We start from the raw sequence: 26,447 nt of genomic DNA on the forward strand, positions 1-26,447 counted from the left end.
GGTTCAAAGGAGGGCAACAAAGATGATCAGGGGACTGGAAACAAAGCCCTATGAAGAGAGACTGAAAGAACTGGGCATGTTTAGCCTTGAGAAGAGAAGACTGAGGGGAGATATGATAGCACTCTTCAAGTACTTGAAAGGTTGTCACAGAGAAGAAGGCCAGGATCTCTTCTTGATCATCCCAGAGTGCAGGACACGGAATAATGGGCTCAAGTTACAGGAAGCCAGATTCCGGCTGAACATCAGGAAAAACTTCCTGAGTGTCAGAGCAATACGACAATGGAACCAATTACCCGGGGAGGTGGTGGGCTCCTCCACACTGGAGGCCTTCAAGACGAGGCTGGACAGCCATCTGTCAGGGCTGCTCTGACTTGGATTCCTACACTAAGTAGGGGGTTGGCCTCGATGGCCTTATAGGCCCCTTCCAACCCTACTATTCTATGAGTCTTCCCCCACCCTACATGGAGAAGCCGGGGATCGAACCTGGGACCGTCGTACCAAGCAAGGGCTCTGCCACACTGAGCTATGGCCCCTCCTCGAGGAGGGCCTTTCGCACGCCCCCTCCGGCCCGCCCCCAACGCCGCGTCCCCTCCCTGCGCCGTGCGCGGAGCCGCCTCTGCTCGCCTCGGCTTTGCTTGGAGCGGACGCCGCGGAGCCGCCTCGCCGTCGCCGTCGCCATGCCGGGCCTGCTGCTGGGAGATGAAGCGCCGAACTTCCAGGCGGACACCACGCACGGCCCCATCCGCTTCCACGAGTTCCTGGGCGACTCGTGAGTATCGGCCGCGGCAGGAGCGGCGCGCAGGCTGAGCCGGGTTTGCTTGAGCTGCCTTGCCTGATCTTGAGCTGCCTTGCCTGATCTCCGCCATGCGCAGCCCCCGCTGTTGCCCTGCGGGCGGGAGCACTGCGCCCCGTTTCCCAGGCGCAAGGGCAGGAATGCAGCGGCCGGCACCCGAGTGCCCCGAGGCAATCAAGGGGCTGCTGACGCCTCAGTATGGCGAGAAGCGAGACGGGCCGGGCGTCTCAGTTTAGAAAACAGGCGACTTGAGTTGGGGGTGGGTATGGGTTGTGTCCAGTGTTAAGGCCTACTTAGAGGAGACCCATGGGAACAATGGACTTGAGTGACTTAAGTTAGTTGTGACTGACCTCTTAAGCCCTATTCATTTCGATGGGTCTACTTTAAGTAGGCCTAACATTGGATATAACTTTATGTTCCTCTCCGGCCACATCTGCCACGAACTATCCTGAGGGAAGCATTCCAGGAGAGGGAGGAAAACCTCAGAGCGGCTTCAGTGGGATTGTTCCCCAGGCTATCTACTATCAACTTGCTGTGCGGGAAGGGAGGAGAAGGAGGGGTGCAGGCAAAGAGGACTGACTGGGCCTGCTCCAACTGCGCTCTCATCTTCCTCCTTCCCACAGGGCCAACTGACACCAGCTGCCCTGTGGGAAGGATCTTGGTGACTTACATTTTTGATATTGTGGTGTTGTGTTTTTATTAACGTATTTGGTTTTTGCTTCAAAGGTTTGATATCCTGAAGGGTGGGATATAAATCCTTATAATAAGTCGCAAATAATTTATAAAACTGTATGATGCAAAAGAAGCGGATAGAGAATTTCTCCTGCTCTCCTAATATTGGAGTCACCATTGAAATTGAAGGGCAGAAGATTCAGAACAGAGAGAAGGAAGTGCAATTCACTAATGCCATTTATTGTCAAAAATGTGGTGATGATCACTGACTTGTATGGCCTTTAGACAAATTCATTGGGGAGAGAACTATCAATAGCCATTAGTTGGCTATTGATAGTTCAATAGCCAACTAATCAAATGGAACTACCATGTTCAGACGTACCATGTTATGATCTGAGTATCAGATACTGATACTGGAAGATGGCTATTTCCTTCATGCCCAGTTTTTGAGTTTCCCAAAACCCTCTGTCTGGCCACAGCAATAAACGGAATGCTGGATTACATGGATCCTTGCTAATCCTGGAAGAATTTTTCTTATGTTGTCTTGTGGTAGGTTGCAGTGTGCTCTTGGACTCGCTGTCCTTTTCTACAGAGTTGTGGTAAAGCCTTGGAAACTACTGGTTGCTTATAGAAAAAAAATCATTTTGTGTGAACTGAATGGAATATACATAGACAGTTCTTTGGACCATGATCTAGTGGGGTGGGCAGAAAGTAGATCTCCAGATGATTTGGAACAAGTCCCAGCATTCCTGACCATTGGCCATGCTGTCAGGGGCTTCTGGGATTTTGTCCAAAACATCTAGAGATCTACCTTCTGCCCATCCCTGATTTAGTGCATGTTGCAATAAGGACTACATGCTACTGTGCCATAAAAATCCAGTCTTCCCTACCTTCTCTCAAAGTTCTGGATCCTAACAGACCTACTTCCTCTATCCTATATATATTAGTGTCACTTTTGCTTTGTTCACACAAGTGCTTGTGGCTAAAATTGTTTTACACTTCAGTGACTAGGTTGGTATTAAGTTGGACTTACTTTCCTTTGGAAGATTTAGCAGTGGCTGGATTTCTCGTGGTACTGGTATCAAAAGGGATTAAAAACAGTTTTTCTGCCCTTCCAAGTAAGTTTATCAGTTAAGTGGAATGAAATGCAGCCACCTTCTATTACAATCTAATTGTAGTGGCAAGTGCTGGATAAAACAGAGAAATGACACAGACCCTGCTTAGAGTAAATCAGCCTTTGTTTGGGGAACCAAGAGCAAACCAGGAGTACTCCACTAACATTAGGGAATCATGCTGGGCAGTCCTAGATAGGTTTGCTTTCAGATCCCAGTTAGTTCAGTGGAGCCTATTCCCAGGTAGGTTTTCATAGGACTGCAGCCTTAGTGGAATCTTATGCATGTTTATTCAGAAGTGCATCCAGTTGAATCTGGGATGTATTTGGAAGTAAGCATACATTTAGATTTTAGCCTAAACCTATTGAGGGCATGGGCCTGTTAGTACAGGTCCAGTGTTTACAAGAAATCAGGTGAGATTCCAGAAATGTGTTTGTGGTTTGCATTATAACATGAGAGGCTTCATTTCAAAATGCTATTTATAAATGGCACATTAAGACCTGTAATAAAAGTCCGTCAACATAGTTCTCACAGAATACACTATTCTTCCCTAAATAATATTTTCCACATTCATTGCCCCATTTAAACTTTGGCCCTGTTCAGACACACAATGGGGGAAGGGTGGTTAGGCTAACCATGGTGCATGGTGGTTATCATTAACCACTGCAACTGCTACTGCCACACGTGCAGGTAACCATGTTCTGCAACATGACCAGACTAACCACCCTCCCTCCCGTCCACAGGAACCTGCAGTCCTCCATATGGGCAGCCATGTATACCAGTGGCCTTTGTGCTGTCGGCCATTTTGGTGCATGGTGCTGTCGGCCATTTTGGTGCTTGGTGGCTGCTCCTTCTTTGGCCGCCCTTGCCGCAGAGCTCCATGGCAGCTGTCAGTTAACCATGGAGGCTGTTCAGACATCATGCTAAGCCATGGTGGGCCCACTAACCATCTTGCAGCAAATTGTTAGTGAACGTGGTTAGTCTGTAGTTAATAAACCACCACAGTTGGGACAGACGCCTGTTCAGACATCACGCTAAGCCAACATGGTTAGCTCAAAACTCCTAACCATCATGGCTTAACGTGATTTCTGAACAGGACCTTTGACATATATTAAGCAGAGGGAAATATCTGCTGGTCCCTAATATCTCATGAAAGCAGTGAATCAGTTACGTTGGTTTAATGTGAGAATATGCTAACTTGTACAAACTGTTGAACTTCTCGGTTCAGAATTCTGGTTCAATCCCTAAAGGTACGAAGATGGGCTTGGAACACAAAATGGGACTCTGTGGTCCTAAACATACATACTTGGAAGTTAGTCCCATTGAACACAGTGGGATGTACTTCTGAGTAAACATGCATAGGACTGCACTGTTAGAGCAATTTGCCTGCTGTTTGCAGTGCCTTTTAAAATGGATTGTCCTCCTATTCTGTTCCTTATTTTCAAAGTCATGAGGATTATTGAATCTTACCAAAATCTGATTCAGTATTTCAAAGGAAACTTGGACAAAAGCATGTTGTAGTGCTGCAGGCAATCTGTAATCTGTATAGGCCTATTAAACTGGAAGATATTAGTAAATCCATCTCCCCACACTACAGAATAAGCTATACTGTGGTCTGCTAGAAGTAATGAATCATGACAAAAGTGCCTGTAGAGAAGATAGCTCAGTCTATGAATGCTTTTGAGAAAGAGGTGAGGGTAGAAATATGCCATTAGGTAGGAATTAAACCTTTCCTGATTCCAGGTGCCACAGCTGAACTACCATGTTCAATCTATGAAAGATGCATCATGAATTTCATCCAACTGTTTTTTTGAAATCACTGAAATTCTTTGCTTCTACAAATGCACTAGGTAGGCGTTTACGATTTTACACCATCTTGGCTGTAGTCAATATTGGCTTCATTTGGATGATCATATATTGGCTTATTAAGAGAGATGCACAAGCCTTTTGCCTAGGCACACAGCCCTTTCACACCTCCATTTGCAGCATGCTGCAATCAAATGATAGTTTCCTGTTTTGTCCAAATTGGGAAACTGGTTATCAATGCTTTGAAGGTGAAGTGTGTGTGGACAAAAGGCTTGTGCATATCTGTGCTTAAGAGATGATTGTCCAAACTGGGCAGCTTACTAATGATTGATTAAAAAAACATGATAGGGCTTGTACTCAATGTTGTGTATTAGTTCAAATGAATCAGATCAGCTGTGTTTCCCTTATTCCATTGTACTATACATGCTGCGATGAATTTGTAAAAATACCTCCTTGTGTGCTGGATTGTGTGAGGATTGTGTGCTGGAGTTTCGTGTTCACGTGGGCAGCAATGCTATAACATTTACTCTTGGCTAGAACAATCTAATTTGAGGCAATACATTTGTATGAAGTTCTGTTCTTTCCATGATTCAGAATTGCTGAGTCACCTGGAAACAAGCCAGTTACTTGAGCCATCAAAGGTTGAATGATCAAGTTTCCAGTTTAAGATGAAGAAACATAGATGTTGACAATTGACGTTGCATTTGCAATAACTGTGTCTTACAGTTCAAGCTTTATAGGATAAGGAGAAAAACCTTTTGAGTGCTCACATTGCATGAATCGGCCACAGCTCTTTGAAATAGTGTGGCTATTCTGAAAAGATGTGGCAATACAAATATTTCCAAATTCATTGTTCAACTTTTTTTATCTTAAATTGCAGTGTTCGCTGGCTCAGTAAATATTAGCTTTCTTTATCATTGCAATCCCATGGTTAAGCATTAACAGTCATTTCCAAGGCAATCATCTGACAAGGAGGTGTGGCAGTCAAGAGCAAAGGGTGGATTGTTGTTGCTTGGCATAGTTTGTGAAGGCTCTGTGTGTCATGTTTCACTACAGAATAGACCTTTGCAATGGGCAGGCTTAGGCCAAGACTGCAGAACAGAAAAATGGTACTTAGGAACACAGGGAGCTGCCTTATACCGAGTCAGACCCTTGGTCCATCTAGCCCAGTATTGTTGACACTGACTGGCAGCAGCTCTCCAGGGTTTCAGGCAGCCCTACCTGGGGATTGAACCTGGGACCTTCTGCACACAAAGCAGGCGCTCTACTGCTGAGCCACGGCCACTTGGCTGCGAAGGAAAAGAGAAATGTAGTCTGCAATCCTATACACACTTACCTAGGAGTAAGCCCCAGTGAACTCAATTGGCCTTATTTCTGAGTAGACACATAGGATTGCACTCTTAATGTATCTGCTAAGAACTAGGGAAGGCTTCTTAATAGTTTCTGTTTTGGTTTGGCTGTTGTACGCTCTGTGGTAATTCTAAAGAACCTGCCAACATTGGAATAGGGAAACAACCCTGCAGTGTTGTAAAATACATGCTGAAACCAACAAGGTCTTTTAGGGTAAGGGTTTCCAAACTTTTCCTAGCGTACCTTGAGGCGCCTACTCAGGCAATGGGAACTTGCTACTCTTCTTCCGGTGTTAAGGCCTACCTGCTGTGCTTACATTTTCTGCACTATTTGTGGTGTTGCAGCAGAGCCTTGCAGATGCTGCTTCCTCCCTTCTGTCTCCCTCCCTTCCACACAGTCAGGGGTTAGGGCAGCCCAGTGGAAGGGAAGACATCATTAAATGGCTTTTAACCTCTGTATACTGTATTTTTTATGTTTGTAATCTTTGTCAACCGCCCAGAGAGCTTTGACTGTTGGCGTTATAGAAATGCAATAAATCATCATCATCAGGAGTAATGTAGCTCAGCTAGTGTTTTCAGGTCACTAGTTCAAAAGTTTGGATTTCAGGGAGGAGATTCGTTGTTCCTCAGTATGTGGCTTTGACACTTTTCTCACATAAGGAAGAAGAAATTATACATATATTAGGATGGCAAGAGGGGATGTGAAATGTGTCTTAAGTGATCACAGTTGTGCTTTGCTGTTGCTAGCATCTATGTATTTGAAAGGAAGAGTTTGGTCTAGCATATAAAAATTACCTGAATATTGTCTGTTTGCTTATTACCCCATTCTATTATTCTTATTAATTCAATTTCTAACACGCCTATATACAAATACTTTAGGCAGTGTACAAAGTTAAAAACAATTTAACAAAAAACCCAACAATAAAAACAATACAGCATAAAAACAGTACATAACCATCAACAAAGAGGGTTCTAAAAAGGGAAGGCCTGCCAGAATAATAGAGTAATTCCTGCTTAAAAACCTTCAAAGAGGTCAGCAGGTACATTTCAACTGGCAGGTCATTCCACAACTGAGGGGTGGCAGCAAAGGAAAAAGTCCTCTTGCATGTGGCTGCCAATCTCACATTAGGCATCTGCAGCAGATAGCCCTCAGAGGACCTTGGGTGGTGGACTGAGACATAGGGGAGGAGGCGTACCCTAAGGTACCTTGGATTTAGACCATGTAAGGTCTTAACAGAACCTCTTAATGGAACCTTGACATATTACTGGCCTCCATGTAATCTTAATGTGTACTAGGACTGGGACAGAAACCGTAAGTAGACATGCATTCAGTAGTTCTAGGAGTTCTTTGAAACATCTTCTGAAACACCACTTTTCTGAGTTGGACTGTATACCTTTGTGGTAAACATGCATTTATATCATGTTAGAATTTTGCAGCACATTGTCTGAAAGTTCCCATACTTTCTGGAGGATTAGGGTGTGCATTTCATGGAAATCAGTGACTTTTTAAATTCATTTCTGAAGAGTAACAAAGGGAAAACCAGTTTGTACAGTATGGTTTGCACCCATAGCAGTAATTTGATTAGGTGCCTAAAATAACTATGCCAGTCCTTGACAGCATTGACACTGATTGTATTGTTCAGTTTGGGCTTAAGCATGCTGATTCATGATATGTTGGCAAATGGAACTGGTACCTTGGTCAAAGGACTTTGGGAGGATGTGTGCTATTGTGAAAATCTTTACTTTATGATATATGTGATGCCCCCCAAACACCTAGAAATGCAGAGAGACCAATTATGAAGGGTGGAGGCAGTGTTAAGCAATCAGTTGAGCAGTAATGGGAGTGGTGGTCAAGAGATTAATCTCTGTAGCATTGTGTGATTCTTCACTTCATTGTGGTAATCTTTTAATGACAGGATTGAAAGCTCTAGATGAGTGAGAATAAAACTCTGAGTGTTGCATAAGGAGATAGATGCCAAAGTAAAGATAACTAAAAAGAACAGAAGGCTAAGGAAGAAACTTGTTTAACTTTACCTGGAGTGGTGGGCAACTTGTGAGTCCAGCATCTGGAGCACCACAGTTTCCATCAGCCCCAGATGGCCATAGCTTGCCCACCTTTGAACTAATATAAAAATAAATGTTAAGTGTTCACTTTGTCTAATTAAGACAGTTTAAATATGCTGTGTACTATCAGTTTTCAGTGCAACCTTCTCACCAAGACATTGCTATGGGTTTCTTTTTCTTTCAGATGGGGCATCCTGTTCTCCCATCCACGGGACTTTACACCAGTGTGCACAACAGAGCTTGGCCGAGCAGCAAAGCTAGCACCTGAATTTGCAAAACGTAACATTAAAATGATAGCCCTCTCTGTTGATGATGTCAATGACCATCTCTCTTGGAGCAAGGTATTATGAAATGAAATGGGGCATCAGTAACGTGAAGGGGTATAGTCAGGACTTACATGCCTCATTTGAATAACCAAACCATGGTTTAGCCTGATGAGGATGAACCCCAGACTTGCACACTTTCTTCTTCTGCTCTGGCACAGCTTTGATTAGGAGATCAGAAGCTTCAGCTTCTGTTTTAGATAAACCACCATTTAACATTTACATCAAAACCCTAAAACTGTGGTTAATCTTAACTATGGTTTATGGCAGGGGTGCCTTATGCAGCACCCGCAGGCACCCACCAAACAGTTTTTACTTTTGTTTATTTTCCCCCCATTTTTTAAATATGTGTACATGGATTTGTATATATCCTTAGCAATGAATACATATGAAATGCGTACAACTTCCTAGCAATTATACATAGGCGTCAACAAAAGTGGACCAAATATCCAAATAAGTATCCACTTGAAAATTATGTCTATATGCCACACGTTCAAATATTGACAGCGTTGTAAGGTCCTCAATCCATTGCATTACAGGAGGTGAGTGTTTATCCTTCCAGTGTTGTGTTATCAGTCTATTAGCTGTCAAAAAGGCATGGAGAATCCATTTACAGTGACCATTGGTTAATTTCTATGAAGCAGGTAAATAATTTAAAAGAGTGTGTACATCAGTGACTATTAAAGACTGTGCAGTACCAAATTTATCTATGTAATAGCCTCCTCCCTAAAAGAGACTAGTGGACATTGCCAAAATACGTTTAAAGGACGCATTAGCTGTATTGCACCACCAGCAATTAGCTGAATTAGACAGTTCCTTATTAAAGAGATGTTGTGTTCAGTACACACAAAACAAACATTTTTGCTGAATAAAATGCAGCCTAAGATCCATAGATGCGACAGTTAGATGCCAAGGCAGCGATCCACTGATAATTGCATTTTGTGATTGTGCCTGCAGCAATTTCTCAAATTCTCAGATGCGCTCACAGGTCCAAAAAAACTTGGGGACCCCTGGTTTATGGAAACAAGCCTGCTTTGTTAACCACAGTTTGAAGTTGGCTATTTCCACTGACTCAGTTTGTACAGGTTTGGATGTCACAACAAGCTGCGGTTAGTCTCAAAGAAAACTTCAGAATTCTTCCTTGCACTTACTCCGGAGTGGGGGAGTAATCAAGTCCAAGGCACGCTGTGGTTTATTCCTGTAATGCTAAACGATGGTTTAGCATTGTGTGTGAAAACAGCCATAGTTTACCTATTTTGTCTAGACCCAGAGATGGGCAACTTGTAGTCCTCCAGATGTTTTGGCCTGCAACTCCCATCATCCCTCACCTATGGGTGTCTAGTACTAATGGGAGTTGTAGGCCAAAATATCTGAAGGGCCACAAGTTGCCCACTCCTAGTCTAGATCATGAATTTAAGGAGCTGGACCCAAATAAGTAAAGTGAACATTGTCTTCATTGGATTGGTTCTGCTTTTTAAAACATTTGGCAAGCTTCTTGACTCACAAAGCAAAATGGGTTTAAGATAACTTATGTAGTTCAAGATTAGGGTGGAGCTACCATTAATAGATTTTAATAAAATTAGGTAAAATAACAAATCTGTAATACAAAGTGTAAAAAGTAGTTATACAAATTTAATTATATTACAACCATGTAAATTGTACCAAAACGGAAAATCGATACTCCCAAAGCTTCTTTAACATTCCTGATTTGAAATAATCATATAGTAGGTTATACTAATACATAATCTGTCCCAGACAGGTTTCAACCCCAAGGGTCTTCGTCAGTGGGATAAAAGGTGTTACCATAACTATAGCCACAAAACATTCAGTTTTGTTAAATTTTCAAAATTGGACCTGCAAGGGAAAAACACAAAGATAACAGGTTACAGTCACCCTTTGCCGCTTTCATTAAATTAAACACACAAGTTTAACCTGATACGTTTACCAGAAAATCACTCTTTTATAACTTGTCTGTTTCGTCTACTTCGGTCAGTTACTGGATACAACAGGAAGAGAAAGGAGGAACACAATTCCCTTCCATCTCTGAGGTATATAAAGAATGCAAAGGCATGCCATCTTAATTGTCCATAAATGACTTGGCCAAAGACCAAATAATCTAGAGGCAATCCAAATGAAAATATTCTTACCATAACCAATGGCTTGCATGTGTTGACCCAAAGCATAAATCAAATTTTAGATAAAATCCTGCATACGAAAAGCCTATATTGTTTAGAACAGTCTAATTGTTTAGAACCTCAAGTCCTTGTCCTCATGTCCCTTGTCCAAAAAGTGCTTTACCACCTGGAGTCTCTTAGAGTGGATGCAACTTTTGTGTTCACAAATTTGGGTTCTAATGGCTCTTGAAGTCATGCCAACTTCAAGGAACAGGATTACGGCTCCCAAACCTGTGGTGTATAGACTTTAGCGTACTAAAGGATAAAGCACTGCCATCGCATCTCTTCAATTGTGAGGTAGATCAGTTCAGCCCAAGCTCCTTTTGAAAATGGATGAAAAAATGTGCAACAGCAGTGCTTGGTGAACAGTGATTAACATGCATTGTCTGTTCTATAGTTCCAAAACAGGAACTGTGTTTATCCCTTTTACATTAGCACAATAACACTCTGGCTCAGTTCCGATACTCAGATGCTGTCATGACAAGCTAGTCAGTTGTCCTGAGAGCACAGCGGAAGGGCAGCATTTCTGGAAGTTAAATAAGTACTTTGGTGGTTGTGAAGTCACATCATTTGATGGAGAGGGTGTTTCAGGGCTCATGGAGGAGAAAAGGTTCTGTCAGGCAAAGACAGTCTCCTTCCAAGGCTCTGCCTGATCCTTTCTCAACTCAAGATCATGAAGTACATATAAAGCAAAAGCAAAATAAGATTGTGCGAACTAGAAACATCTTTTACTAGTGACTGGAACTGCTGTATATTTTCTTAGACCTTGGATAGTAATAACACTAGTTGCATAATCATTAATTGCAGTTACCTTCATTTGTTCTTTTAAAAATGGAAATAAGTGTTTTGTCAAAGATGAAAGCCGATCTCTTGTCCTGTCTCCCCCCACCCCCCCAAGCAGGCATTCATGTTTGTCTGTTTGAAAAATCCAAATAGCAGCAGTAGCATAATACTTTTATTAAGTTCAACTAAAAAGCCAAAATAGTGAGCAAGGTTGAATTTGAAGGCTTCCTCATTTGTGAATTTAGTTTGTTTAGTAAAGTTGTTATGCTGCTGTTACTCTTATTTGCAGCTTTTAAAAATTGTTCAGCTGCTTCTCCACAAAGTAAAAACAACAAAGCAGTTGCTTCTCTAGACAGCACAAACATGTTTGAGTGCCTATCTACTGGCTGGAGGACAGGATCTAATAGAAATAAGTCAAATCTGATATCTGAAAAAGGAGAGTGAATCATGGTTGAATTATCTTCAGAAGAGACATGGAGGTTAGGTGAATAGTAACATTTATGTTGAATCTTCAGTGGGAACATCAAGGTGCCATCAGTGCTGAGTGAAATAAATTCAGTGTTCTCCTGAGGGGGGAAAATATATTTTAGAATAAGTTCTTCTAAAATGTAGTTCAGTGTGGAATTAATTTTCAAAGAAAGGCTGATACTTAGAAATGAAGCAGTCAGTTTTATATGCAGTTTGGCTAGCAAAACTGACTGTTCTGTAGAACAGTAGCTGCACATCAGCTGAATACACTAGTGGATTACTAATGTGCATTGAGAATGAGTAGTACACCTCATAAGGATTATTAAAAGAAACATTCTTTTTAATATATCTAGCACCTTCAAGGCAAATTTTATTTATTTAAAGCATTTTACCCAGCTGTTCAGCTGAAAAGGTTACCAGAATGGCTTATATTTTAACGTCTATATGTATATAGTTGAGATAAACTGTTAAATGGGAAAAAGCAGAGGGATGGTCCCAGAGAATGAATTATATTATGCTTCTAGGCCAGTTAAGCTGCCTCTTCTCCTGCTCCCATCACATTGTGCTCCAAACACCCAATCTTCCTTTTGTAACAACTTTATTACTGCGTTCTCCACTCCATTTCCACCCTTTATGTATAACACAGGCCCAGTTTGCATGTAATGGTGGCAGATCATGGGTTAATTAATCCACGATTTGCCAAGGTCATGTGCCACCACCATTTTGAATATGCAGCCTTCAGTCAGCCCAATTGGGGGTTGCTCCGTGATGTTCAAACCCAGATATTATGGGTTAAACAGTCCAAAGTTAACCTACAATACTTTTGAGGTTAACTTGGGGTTGTTTAACCTACGATTAACCCGTAGTGTCTGGGTTCACACATCATGGAGCAACCTCTGATCAGGCTGATGGGAGATTGCATATTCAAAATGGGGGCAGCACATACTGTGGTAAATCGTGGGTTAATTAACCCATGATTTGCTGCTGCTACATTCCATACTTTATTAATGTTCCTTAGTGCAGTTACATTCAGTAGGTAGATTCACTCCAGATTTACTCCACTTGCGGCCTTTCATGTATGTGATCTCGCTTGTGATTCAGCTGCACAGGGGATGAGGCTGATAGCATCTATCTAGATAAAAGTTTGAAACAAGTTCCTTTAAAGGTTTCTTTGGTGGTGATAGTATAGAACTATAACCAAAGCCCTCTTAAATACTTTCTACAACCATATTGGTCTTTAGCAACTTCCTGTGAAATAACTCTGCCTTAACTGTTTGGCTGAATGAGAATGGTAGTCATGGTTATCTGTAACTTTCCTTATAGCTTAAAGTTCAACTTACCAGAAGGAACTCCGATTTTTTTGTTGACCACCGAGTCTTGTAAACCTGCATTAATGATGAAGTATTTTAGTCTTGTCCCCAGACAGGTGGTTAGCAGGTTTGAGTAATCCTGGCCTGAGAGACAATTAGACTGACTTCTGAGTAAGCATGTACAGGTTTATGATGTATGTGCCACAAAGTTCAATAGAACTTAATTGTAGGCAAGGCCTAGTTCTCACTGAGATAGTAAGCCTGTGTCTGGGCTATATGACTTCACACTGCAGGTGAGGGTTTACATGACTGAGGCTGCAGTCTTACTCCCAGTAAGTGTGTATAATTCCCATTGAACTCAATAAGACTTATTTCTGAGTAGACATGCATAAGATTGCACTATCAATGCTCCTCTGTTCAGAAAAGCTTAATATATATGGAAAACTAGTTTCTTAGGCTAGCCTAGGACCCCTCTTCCTGATATGAATGTTTTTTAGGTGCAGGAAATGATTTGATATGAAGACGCATGTGTGAGTCCCGCCTGCAACCTGGAGTGGAACAGCCCAGACAGAGGTTTGCTGCCTCAGTGAGAACTAAGTCAAAGTGCATGTAAGACTGTGGCCATAGTCTTCACTTTTCAATAACTGTAGCTTGCAACAAGCCTACTGTTTTAAAAAGAAAACGTACAGGAGAAGGTAGAGGTGTGAGCTGATCTGCGTAAGACTTTAGATTGTTGCCATAATCTAGGACTGCAGATATTACCTTAGGACAGTTCCCTACTTTCCAAGAATACTTTCCACATTGACTTGTCTGTTGCAAAACTCTGAAACATTTTAAGAGGATTCTGGGCATGATTTAAGGCATATTGTGAGTTCTTGCTGGGTGCTGGCCAGGCATATTGGGCTCTTCCATCATTCTGTGTTAATTGACAGTGCCCCAGAACAGGAGTGGACAGAAAATAGATCTCCAGATGTTTTCAATGCCTACCATTCCTGACCATTGGCCATGCTAGCAGGGGCTTCTGGGAGTTGAAGTCCAAAACATCTGGAGATCTACCTTCTGCCCAACCTTGTTCTAGGGCACTCTCAATTAACACAGAATGATGGTGGAGCTCTAAAATGCCCTCCAGTATTTGCACATTGCAGAGAAATGGTGGGCAAGCTGTCTCTTCAAGGATCATTATCTGCTATTACCACTAAGCTGCTGAGGAACTCCAGGTCCTTGAAACAAGATACACAAAACATCAGTTTTCATTTTAAAATATTTTTGCCGTGCCTCCCAATTAGAGCAAACAATGACTTTGCCTTTATTTATAGGTGCTGTTCAGTTTCATTACATTGTTGTTTTATTATCTGAACATAGCAAGCCTCCATAGGTGTGTGTGATTGGGCTTTTAAATGGTGAACCAGTTGACTTCAGACTCTATGGTCTACTATTGACTATAGGTCTCTTCTATTTTTAGCATTCAGTGTTAGCAAATCCCATTCCACGCTGAAAATCCACACCTGGCCACATCACGACTGTGAGATGCATGTTTACTTTCTGAGGTGTATGGTCTGTTTGGAATCTTAGAACTTCTGTGCTTGGGATGCTTACTGGATAAAGTGTCAGTTTGAGGTATTAGCTATGCACATACAAGCTGCATAGAGAATGCTTAAGGCACATCTCTCTGCACACTCTGGCTTGAATTACTCTTTTAATTGTATTGAAAAGTTATTGTTGTAAACCACCTTGGGAGCTTTTTTAGAGCCAAAAAGGTGGTACAGAATGCTTTTTTAATAAATACAAAAAATAAAAAACACTAAAGAGTAATCCTATGGCCGCTAGACAGTGTCTAGACAGCCACAGGAACCGAGCTTGGAGTCATGGCTTTGAGCTTGGTTTTCAGAAACCGCGCTCCCTTCTCCCTCCCCTGCCACCTTGTAGGTGGCATGGTTCTTCCCCATCTCCACACCTGTAACCGCAGTATGGAACGGATGAAAAGGGAGCATTCCCGGGGGCGGGGAGGGGAGGAGACGTGGAAGCGTCATTACAATGCTTCCTATGTGCCGTGTGGACGCTCCCACTTCGAGGTCCCCAGCTAGACAGCCAAAATCAACTGTCTAGCTGCAAATGCAAGGCGGCCACACCATCCATCACACCATCCCCTCCATGCTGCACCTGCCCTGCATTGGATAGTTGGCTGCCTCTGCGTTTGGAGGTGGCCTACTATCCCAATAGGATTGTGCCCAAAGAAGATCTTTAGCCAGCTGTTTGTGACTCGGCACTGTGTAACTTAGTATGTTGGTGACAAAACACTAATGATTTTCCCATCCTGTAGGACATCAATGCCTATAATGGTGATGAGGCCACAGAGAAGCTCCCATTTCCAATAATTGCTGATGCAAAGCGAGAGCTTGCAGTCCAGCTGGGCATGCTAGACCCAGATGAGAGAGACAAAGCTGGCATGCCTCTGACTGCTCGTGTTGTAAGTATTCAAATTACTAGCTCTTCTTCCATCCTTCTCATATAATCCTTTACTACTTAGACCAGGTATGGGGAACGTCTAGTCTGTGGGTCAGATGTCAGATCTTGCTGGCCTCTCCTCAAGGCCCACCCACTCTCCTGGCCCCATCCCTGCAGCTCAGTTTCCCCTACTTCTCAGCGGTTTCCTGCCAGACAGCAGGATTTCACCCTCCCTCCCCTGATCTCCCCCCTGCTGCTCAGTTGATCTGTGCAAAATGGCTGAGAAGCAGGGGAAATGGTGGGGGGGGGCATCCACTGAGCACTGGGAGGAGGATTGGGTAAACTGGGCAGACAGATGGAGGGAGGAGGGGGAAGACTGAGAATGGGGTGACAGTGGGTCAGTGGGAAGGCAAGGTGATGGCATGTCAATGGGGGATGGGAGAAGGTGGATATATGGATGTGTATGAATGGATTATGTATGCAGCCTTGGCATGCAGCCCATGGAGGAAAACTGAGAAAATGTGGCCCTCGGGCTGAAAAAGGTTTCCCACCCCTGATTTAGACAATGTTGACAATTTAGCATGGTTGTAGTAATGATAGATGGCAGAGCATCTAAAACATTCTTCTTGATATCCCATGTATGAAATAGCCCTATTGACCAGGCGGTAGGCAAAGGAGAGTAGATATTTTTGCCTTAGATACAGCTGACCTGGCTTCAGACTCTACTCAGTCATAGACTCATGACTTGGACAATACATTGTCTCTCTCCATTGCCCTCTTGTACAGTGGAAGAAAGTGACTTCCTTTGTGGGTGTGTTGCAAGGATGAATAACAAAATGTTGCAACATGCCTAGAGTGGTGGAGATGGGGTAGGCTGTTAATCTAAAAATAAGGTGGAGTAACTTTATCTGTAATCTAAAGCCTATAAAGCAGATTATACTAGAAATGGAGAAAAAGTTCTGTGATCCCTAGCTCATACCAGTAGCAGCTGAACTCCACTTTAGCTTGAAAAGGCAGGTGGTGGGTTAATGGATGGATTCCCCCGTAATCTTTCTGCCGAAAGATCTTTCTGCCCACCAGTGGTGGTGATTAGGAGGCTGTTGTAGCAAAATAAGATTTCTCTTGTCTGTGACTTGCTAATCTGGACCTCCTATGTGTCTTGACTGCTCTGTACAAGAGGCACAATCTGCCGAGACATTTGCACAAGCCCCACTGAAATAAATGGAAGATGCACATCTGTTTACAAAAAAAGTTTCCAGGGAATTGTTCTTGTCTTTTGGATGAGTTTCCTTTGTGGGGAACAGCTGTTGTCTTTCAGGAATATTTAAAATCTATTTGAAAATCCATTTTCAATAGTAAAGAAAACCTATTACTATCTTGCCAATTTAGGACTACAAACTTACAGCAAAGGATTATGGCAAAAAAACCTGTAAGCCAAAAGCCTAAGTGGACCAGTTTCCATAAAGTACTTCTTTCTACTAAAAGGAAGGCCCCAAATGCATTTGTTCTTTGCCAAAGAAAAAGGACCATGCCTAAGAGATGGAGAACTAGAATTCCAAAGAAGGTGTATTGGGGAGAAGTAGCTATGAAAGATTGTTTGTAGAAAAGCACAATTTTCGGGTTCTCATTCTGTAGTTTCTTTTATAGGTGTTTGTTTTTGGCCCAGACAAGAAACTCAAACTCTCTATCCTCTACCCAGCAACCACTGGAAGAAACTTTGATGAGATTCTAAGAGTAGTTGACTCCCTGCAGCTAACAGCCACTAAGAAGGTTGCTACCCCTGTGGACTGGAAGGTAGCTATCTCTAGTTCATTAAGCCTACTATATTCTGTGGTTTGCATTTATAAAATGGGAAGTTGTCAAAGAGTACATATTCTGAGAGTCTGTAAATGCAGCTTCTGTATTCTGGGAATTGGAGAGGCAAGTTGCAGCCGATCAAATAGGTTGGATAAACTACCCAAGGGACAGTGAGGTAAGCTAACAAGTCTTGTGACTTTTGTGTAGTTAGTCGGAGCAACTTCTGATGCGAGTCCGTCAGTATGTATCATTGGTGTTGACCAAAATAAATTGCTGAAAGAAGTCTACTAGTCCTCATGCTTTCTGAGAAATTTAAAAACATGCAGACATGTCTTTGAAAGCTCCAAAATTAAACCTACCCTCCAGGCCTAACCTTCAGTGGTGAGATGAGGGCCTTCTATACCCTATAGCTGAGTTCCTCTTGTGGATCCTGGTCTTTACACTAAAGTTTTGGAATGTCAAAATATTCAGAATAACTGATTCAAACACAAAATATGGTAGTTGAATCAATCCCCAACTTCCAGCTCTGGGAATATATTTGGATTTTATTTGTGCTTGTTCCTAATGAAAAGGCATTGCTGATAATTTTTTACAGCACAATCCTATGCAGGTTTACTCGGACATAAGTCCTGTTGTGTTAAATGGTGCTAATGTGGATAGGAGTGCAGTTTAATAATTATTTATTCACTGCATTGATATACTCCTTTTCTGCCAAGGCATTCAAGGCAATTTACATAATTTAAATCTGGGGCCTCCTGGTCACCTCCCTTGGCACTCAGAGAGGCCCCTAGCCCCTCCCAGTTTTTTTTTTGGTTTAGTTACTTAGAGCAGTGGCTGGGTATACTGCAAAGGGAAGTGCAGGCCTCCAGCTATGCCACTCTTTTCCCCTCCTTTTTCCATTTGTAGGAAGGAAGAGAGTGGGGTAGCTGGAAGCCAGGTGTGTTTTGCTGAGGTTTGGGAGTGCATCTGTGTGTTGGCTGGGGTTTTTTTTTGGTGTTTTGGGGGAGGGGTTGCCTGTGTTTTGTATGTTTTGGGGGGTTGCCTTTGTCTGTTTTGCTGGCAGGGGGGAGGTGTCTGAGAGACATGTTGCTTGGGCTTTGTGGGGGGGGGGTTCAGGAGGGTTATGGGGCAGGGTGTTTTGGTCTTTTTGTGTGTGTATGTGTGTTTTGCCCGGGGTTATTTTTGTTTGTGGGGGTATTTGTGTATATTTTGCCTTGGCATTTGTTTGTGTTTCGGGGGAGATATGTTGCCTAGCTTGTGCGTGCGCATTCTTTTTTGTGTGGGGTGTTGCCTGGGTTTTTTGGGTGTGTCTGTGTTCCTCTGAGCATAACCATTTTTTTCTCCTGGGAAATGGATATTTTATTCTATGGGCGGTCAATTTTTTTGCATTTGGAGCTCAGATCCAACTTCTGTCTTGTACTTGGTTTCTTGGGCAAGCTGCTTGTCTCTTGTGACTAGCAAGGCCCACACAGCAGCCATTCTATGATAGTGCCCAAGAAAGTTTCTCAAATGTTGAAATGTGTCCATGGCCTCAAAAAGGTTGAAGATCCCTAGTTTAAATTATAACCTGCCTTGAATGCCTTGGCAAAAAGACAATATATAAATGCAGTACTAAAATAAACAAGTTACAGAAGACAAAATAGAACACCTGCCCTGTCTCTGGCCATTTGTTTGCCTCTTCAGGAGCTGATAGCATAAGATCCTTGCCCAGGGCTGCTTCTCTTCTGCCTTCTCTTAGGATACACAGGTCTTTAACTAAATAACATATCCTTTACTGCTAATCTTCCCTGCAGTGATGGGATTTGAGGGATGGAAGTGAATTTCTAGTTCCTTGACTAAATCCTGCTCATGCATTGTGCAACTGTATACATTTATTAGGCATTTATATGCAGCATTAACTGACTGCAGAGATGTCCATAGTAACTGGATATGCACTGGTGAATATCCATTTGGAAATGTGAATATACAATCCAGCTTTGGTGGAAATATGCTCAGGAAGATGATGGTGTGTTTTTCACAAATGCAATATGCATTCATGGACTAAAGGTTCTAGTCTTTGCTGACAGATGAAAATTGGAGGATAAATGTGTTTGCAGCTGTTCTAGTAACGCACTTCTTACTAAAGGTTTTCCTCCCCTCTTCTTTCCTCATAAGCCTGGGGATCAAGTCATGGTAATTCCAAGCCTACCAGATGAAGAGGCTAAAAAGCTGTTTCCAGGAGGGGTTTGCACCAAAAAACTTCCATCGGGCAAGAATTATCTTCGTTATACCCCTCAGCCTCAATAGCAACTGTGAAGAGAGATTGAGCAAACCAGAAAGCTGATCACACAGACTTTCTAGAACAGGCTGCTTTAACTGTCTTGGGTGAAAATATGTTTGGAGAAATTACTGCCAAGGACAGAGTAGTTAAGCTATTCTCTTTAGATCCTCTCTATTTCACAAAGTGGCTGGATGTCCTTGGTCTGGCTTATGGTCTCAGCTAATCAGTGTAGGCTTGTTCTGTTCAGACTAGCGATCAGTCGTTTTGAGCTCTACTTAGAGCTAAGTCTGCAACACTGCACCAATACAGAATTATTGATTTACTTTGCATTTTTCTATTCTCCAGCCAGATGTGTACACTTTTTAAATAACATATCTCTTCTGCACTGGAAAAAATTAAGTGGGTACACAATTTCTTACACTGTCATACTTAGAAAATCTCAAGCCTCTGTTTAAATAACCATGCATTATTTTGTAAAGGCTGCAAGGATCACATGAGGTAAGGCTTCTTGGGCATAGTACATGAGAAATAAATGAGTAGATTGGTTCCACAATTGAAACTTGCTCCAGAAGTCATGTGCCTTTATTTCAAATTAATCTACTGTATTAATCAAAAGCCTAATTTGGAAATGCTCATGTTAACTTTGTATATGCTCTATTGGGACATTGAACAGATGGCTTTGCCAGAAATTTGTATCTTGACATTTAACTTCTTATTCAGAAAATAAAACTAGCTACTAAAATGTGTAGTGTTGTCTGCTGTTCACTCATTCTTAAAATATGTACAGTCATGAATTTAAAAATTTCTCCAACACAGAAGGATTCTAGGAAGAATAGCTATCCCACAGGTAGTCTCAACTCTCAGTGCTTAACAGTAACAACAATACTGGAATAGAAACAATCTGACTATAGAGGTTACCATGGAATATGGATAATAGCAATACAAATATACCTCATCATAATGAACCACAAAATTGCACTCCCTCAGTGCCTTCATTCTGCTAGCAATTATTTATGCAAAACATTCTCTTAAGAATTGCAGCAAAAATTGACATTGGTTTGGCTATGAAGAACTTGCAAGAACTCCAGAACGTTCAGAGGTGCAGCATCAAAGCCCACTTTACACACCTGCTCTGGTACTGTTTGCAGAGGAAATCTCATATTTAATCATATTCTCAGCAGTGCCCACACTTTCTATTAGGCCTAAACAGATGGGGTGTGGCAGATTGGTGATCAGATATAACCTTAAACAAAAGTTTGAAGTCGTTGCAGGAGGCTCCTATTGTCATCAGTGGAGTAGTGCTGGAAGAGGGGTATTCTTTATTTTTATTTATTTATTAATTAAATTTCTTAATCGCCCATCTGGCCAGTCACCCGACCACTCTGGGCGATGTACATCAATACAAACAGTTTTAAAACAATAAAATTTTACATTAAATATTGTAACATCATATTTCTAAAAATACCCTAACCCACCCCAAATGCCTGCCTGAACAACCACGTTTTTAATGTGTGGCGGAAGCTCATTAAAGAGGGAGCATGGCGGAGTTCTCTAGGGAGGGAATTCCACAGAGTGGGGGCCACCACAGAGAAGGTCCTCTCCCTTGTCCTCACCAGCCTAGTTGTCCTGGCTGATGGAACAGAGAGAAGGTCATCCGAGGTTGATCTTGTTAAGTGGCCTATTTGGTGCTGCTGGAGGCGCTCCTTGAGATAGGCTGGGCTGGAACCATATAGGGTTTTAAAGGTCAAAACCAACACCTTGAATTTGGCCCGGAAAACAACTGGTAACCAGTGCAACTCCTTCAGCACTGGAGTGATGTGATCATGCCAGCGGCTGCCTTTAATCAGGCAAGCCGCCGCGTTCTGTACCAGCTGCAGCTTTCAAACTGTCTTCAAGGGTAACCCCTCGTAGAGCGCATTACAGTAGTATAGACAAGAGGAGACCAGAGCATGTACTATCGATGGGAGCAGATGGCTGGGAAGGTAGGGGTGCAGCCGCCATATCAGATGGAGTTGGTGCAGCGCTGTCCGGCTCACAGCTGACACCTGAGCCTCCATGGACAGCTGGGAGTCTAAAATGATCCCCAGGCTGCGGACCTGGCTTTTCAAGGGTAGCCGTACCCCATTCAACACCAGGTCAACATCCCCTAGCTTCCTCTTGTCCTCCACCAAAAGTACCTTGGCCTTGTCAGGGTTCAGCTTCAGCTTATTCCTCCCCATCCAGCCACTCACCGTCTCCAGACATTTGGACAGGGATTCTACAGCGATTCTACAGCCAACCTTGGTGAAGATTTAAAGGAGAGGTAGAGCTGCATATCATCCACATATTGATGACACCGCATCCCAAACCTCCTGATGATAGCCCCCAGTGGCTTCACATAGATGTTAAATAGCATCGGGGAGAGTATGGAACCCTGTGGCACCCCACACGTGAGCGGCCACGGGTCCGAAACCTCTCCCAGTGCTACCCTCTAGTATCCGCCGGAGAGGAAGGACCGGAACCACCGTAATACGGTGTCACCCATGCCCAACCCCTCCAGGAGGATACCGTCGTCAACGGTATCAAAAGCCGCTGAGAGGGCGAGGAAACAAGGAAGGAGCATTTGCTCCTATCCAAGCCCTCCTCATATCATTCACCAAGGCCATTTCTGTCCCATGCCCAGGCCTGACGCCTGATTGAAATGGATCTAGATAATCAGCTTCTTCCAAGTGTGCCTTCAACTGCACTGCCACCACCTGCTCAATCACCTCGCCCAAAAATGGCAGATTCAAAACTGGGCGAAATTCGTTGTTTGAAAACTTGGGGATCCAAGGAGGGCTTTTTTAAAAGCGGTCTTATCACTGCCTCCTTGAGAGCTGCTGGCATCACTCCCTCCTCAAGGGAGGCATTCACCACCACCCTGATCCCCTCATCCGTATGTTATCCTTAACACCATTTTCCCTGATCCTCGGCAGCAGAACAATGTAGGTGTCTACATAGCAGGTGATTTTGATAAGGGAAAATGGTGTATGGGAAAATGAAATGCCCTCTCCTCCAGTGGTGATGCTGTGATCAAAATCTGAGCTTCTTTGCAACCACTTTAAAGTGGATTATTTTCCTAAGGAACAGGAGATCTGATCACAGATACATTGCATCATGTCTGTTCCAGTTTAATTCTTAAACAAAACAGCACTTCCTATGCTGAAAATGTAAGTAGTTACATTTCCAGATGCCCATTTCTCATTCAAACAACAACAAGAGCTTTTAAAGACATAATTAATAAAACCATTGCAAGCCAACCTTCATAGTTCTTAGGTGACTTGCACTAGATTCTTTACTTCAGTGTGTCATACTGTTTTTTGCCCCTCCAAGAAAGGAAAACTACACAATTATTCTGCTTATAAAATGCTAATAGGGAGAACATGAATTATGCCAGAGCTCCTGCATTTAACTTCAGTTTTGTATACTTCTCCTTGCTGTTACCTTTGGACTTGCTTTCTTTTCATTACTTGCTTCTCGTAGACTTGAAAGCGGGTAACTATGTAGGAAGCTCAAACTGCTTTGGCTCTCAGCCTTTAAATTAACCTTCTAGTATCCTCTAGCTCAAGACTCTTACGAGTCCCCTGGACTGCAAGGAGGTCAAATCAGTCCATCCTAAAGGAAATCAACCCTGACTGCTCATTGGAAGAACAGATACTGAAGCTCAAATATTTTGGCCACCTAATGCGAAGAGAAAAGTCACTGGAAAAGACCCTGATGCTGGGAAAGACTGAAGGCAAAAGGAGAAGGGGACGGCTGAGGATGAGATGGCTAGATAGCATCACCAATGCAATGAATATGAACTTGAGCACGCTCCGGGAGAGAGTGGAGGACAGGAAGGCCTGGCGTGCTATGGTCCATGGGGTCATGAAGAGTCGGACACGACTTAATGACTGAACAACAACAACAACAATCCTCTAGCTCAGGCAGTTGCTGGCTGCTTTGGAAGTGGTAGAACTTGGAAGAAGAGAAGTGATCACTTTGGGGTTAGCCTCTTAGTCCTCACTCTTCCGGAATTCTACTTGAAGAATGGCATTAGTGTTAAGTGGCCCAAGTCTAAACTGGTTTGCCAAGAACAATTGCAGATGGGCTCTGAAAGCAAGGCTACCTCTATATGGGATTTATTATTTCCTTGCTTGTGTAGGGCAGAAGGAATCTTTTCATAATTCTATTGTATCTTTAAAATATATTTCAGGGAAGATTAAAGATAGTTCTGGCATGTGTGTGTACTTTTTGCCAAAATCATTTATGCAACTTAAATGTATATTGGCATAATGTATTCTGCTTCCATGCTCCTGGATTTCGCAGATGTTAATGATGCAGTAGGAAATAAAAGAAATTTTCATAAGCCCATGTTCTCAAGCTCTACTGCAACGGCAAGGTTTAGACATTCTTGTTCCAAAATTGTAGGATATAATCTTCTCCATGCTTGGATGGAAATTCCATGGATGTATGAAACTGCAGCCTTGGGTATGCCTCTAACATTCATTCATTCATTCATTTATTTATTTATTTATTTATTTATTTATTTCATTTCTATACCGCCCAATAGCCGAAGCTCTCTTTTACGAGTTCTCTTTATACTTGACATCCTGAAGAAAGTTTTCTTATCAGGATATGTGAAATATTTTGTTTTGTATAGAAAAGCTGTACTCCAGGGGTGGGCAGAAAGTATATCTCCAGACGTTTTGGATTTCAACTCCCAGAAACCCCTGCCAGTATGCCAGTGGTCACTAATGCTGGGAGTTGAAGTCCAAAGCACTTGGAGATGTAGTTTCTTACCACCCCAGCTGAAATCTGATAACTATTCCCCCCATAGAGTTATTTATTTATTCGTGTCAGAAGCATCACAATTAAAAAACATACTATAACACCACATAGAGTTAAAACCTATCATAAAAAAAAGGCAACAGAGGAGAGCCTATTATCCATACTCTAGGCATTTCAATTCACTAGCTTTAGAAACCATTAAGCATGTCATATTACAGAGAATAATGGTAGATAATATTAAAAAAAAACACCAGTTGTATACTTTTACAATGTGGGTTCCATGCAAAATGGAATGTCTGTGTTGACATATATTGCCATTATCTATATACATTCTCTCTAATATTACTGGGTGCTGGAGTGTTTTTGATGCTTTAGATATTCTGCCATTTTAAAAACAAACATTTCACATAGGCTGGGAATTCTCATTTTGTCCCAGTAAGCCTCCATAATATTTAATAAATGCAGAGCAAAATCAATTGTTAAACTGGTGAGGTTTATTCTTGCCTTCCACCCAGGTCAGGGAACAGGCAAACAAAAAGGAAAAGGAAGCAGTAAGACTATGTAGGTTTACAGTAACCAGAATGGTTAATGTGGGAGGTACGTGAGGAAGCAAATAGGTTGCTTTGCTGGGCTCCAGCATCATCTGTGGACACTCAGTCAAATGGAGGGATATGTAACATCACCAGCTGGGGTCCAGTCCGTGAGTACAGAAAGAATGAGCTGGGAGGTGGAGATGAGCGCCTGGGAGGAGCTCAGTGCTACCTATAGTTGCCTCCTTAAGGCCTACCTTGAACTTTGAAAGCTTAGAGACTGAACAATGTTTGTAAGCTGATAAAGGTTAATCAATAAAGATTCGTCATGGTGGAGAACTGTGAAAACTAGTTTTCCTCCATTATTGTTCTGCAATATGCACAAAATATGAACATAGTTCTGGCCATATTTTAGGGTGCATTTTCTGCTCATGTGAGGCCCAACATGGTTCATCATCCTCTAGAATATACAAGGCTTTCATGGCTAATACCTCTGTGTATCTTGACAGACATGGTAGTGTAGAAAATGTTCCCTGAAAGGAAAATAACTGCAAAACATTTTAGACAGTGGTTTCTATCCAGCAGGAAGCCTCTGGTACTCACGGGGTGTAGACAACTTTGTGAAGATTGGAAGCATTATATCCTCTAGCTGCTGCTTCTGGTCTATAAATTCTAGCATGGTAGGCTCCTTAGTGTTTTCAAGCCAATCTGACTTGGCCTGGCAGGCTTTGAGAGAAATATTCTACACAGAGAATAAAAAGGGAGTGCATCAGAAAAGCAAACTCTACATTCACTAAGTTTATCATTGGAAGCTTAACCAATCAAAATGTAGGGAAAACAACACACGCTAACTCCTGTGTAACCTGGCAGTAAGAAAATATCTACACACTCCACGATTTGCCGTATGTGCAAACTAGGTCATAGTTTCAACCTGTTTCTAAACAATTTGGTTTGATAGTTTTATTGTTTTAATTCTGACTGGAAGTGTATTTGACCTGTAATATGAAAAGCTGGATAAAAGTGGAATGAATGAAATCCCTCTAATAGCAAACTAAAATGGTGAGTGACTGTAGGATCAGAGCCAAAATGGGCCCACTAAGAAACCAGAGGGTGATATCGGCATGCTTAGGGATCCCCTGAGTTTGAAGAAATACATGTTCTTTTAAACACTAAAGAAGGCACCCCTGCAAAACAGCTGAATGAAGACTGAGCATCTCTGTAAGCAATGGTACGTTGAGTGTCACTCAGTAGAAAAAATAAAGTGGAAAATGGGATGGAAGATTGGAAAGAAGTATCCTGGGGTATGATTGGCTGGCTGGTTGGGACCCTGAATGGGAACACTCCTGTTAGAAGATGAAACACTGCAACACTTTGTTGCAGGCCCCATTTGTATACATATAAAAGCCAATAGAAAACACAATCTTCAGTAAAAGTACACTCAGCAACAAGAACATAAAATGATTTACCAAACGAAACCCCAAAGCCCACATAGAACAGGAATGGTTTTAAAGCCTTCTAGAGGTCCTTATATAATTGCTCTGTTGAGTCTATAGGAAAAGCACCACCATGTTGAGCAGAAAGGATTTTTTAAATCTTAAAAAATTAGCATTATTATGATATGGCATTATAACATTACAAATACAAAAAAAAACCTGACATAGCATTATGGTGCTATAGCACCACACCTCCCTTTTTTCATGGAAGAAAGGTATAGTGCTACAATACCATAATGCTATGTTAATTTTTGTAATGGTGTTACAGTGCTGAAGCATG

At 42.3% G+C, this 26,447-nt stretch overlaps 2 protein-coding genes across 11 annotated transcripts in view; one reads left to right on the top strand and one right to left on the bottom strand.

Annotated features, from left to right (window-relative positions):
- The first annotated feature begins 618 nt into the window (after nt 1–618).
- On the top strand, nt 619–20,102 carry PRDX6 (peroxiredoxin 6). Its single transcript, XM_084851173.1, has 5 exons — nt 619–769; nt 7,981–8,137; nt 15,175–15,321; nt 16,947–17,093; nt 19,251–20,102. Exons 1-5 carry the CDS (start codon nt 678–680, stop codon nt 19,380–19,382), a joined length of 675 nt encoding a protein of 224 aa, XP_084707299.1. The 5' UTR covers nt 619–677; the 3' UTR covers nt 19,383–20,102.
- The window catches only part of ANKRD45 (ankyrin repeat domain 45), a 35,184-nt gene continuing 18,388 nt past the window's right edge, over nt 9,652–26,447 (bottom strand). For 4 of the 10 annotated variants that reach the window (XM_084851180.1, XM_084851178.1, XM_084851176.1 and 1 more), the window contains exons 5-7: nt 25,278–25,416; nt 12,885–12,929; nt 9,652–9,973 (exon numbers count right to left, since the gene is read on the bottom strand). In XM_084851180.1, the coding sequence (XP_084707306.1) occupies nt 9,954–9,973; nt 12,885–12,929; nt 25,278–25,416 (204 nt within the window). In that variant the 3' untranslated portion in view covers nt 9,652–9,953. Of the gene's footprint in view, nt 11,643–12,571; nt 12,677–12,884; nt 12,930–25,277; nt 25,417–26,447 lie in introns of all 10 variants that reach the window. The other 6 variants (XR_014790371.1, XR_014790369.1, XM_084851179.1 and 3 more) reach the window with 6 other exon arrangements.

This window comes from Heloderma suspectum, chromosome 4 (assembly GCF_057233095.1).
Source record: "Heloderma suspectum isolate Gila_16-S chromosome 4, 16-S_ref, whole genome shotgun sequence".
In the NCBI taxonomy this organism is placed as follows: Eukaryota; Metazoa; Chordata; class Lepidosauria; order Squamata; family Helodermatidae; genus Heloderma; species Heloderma suspectum.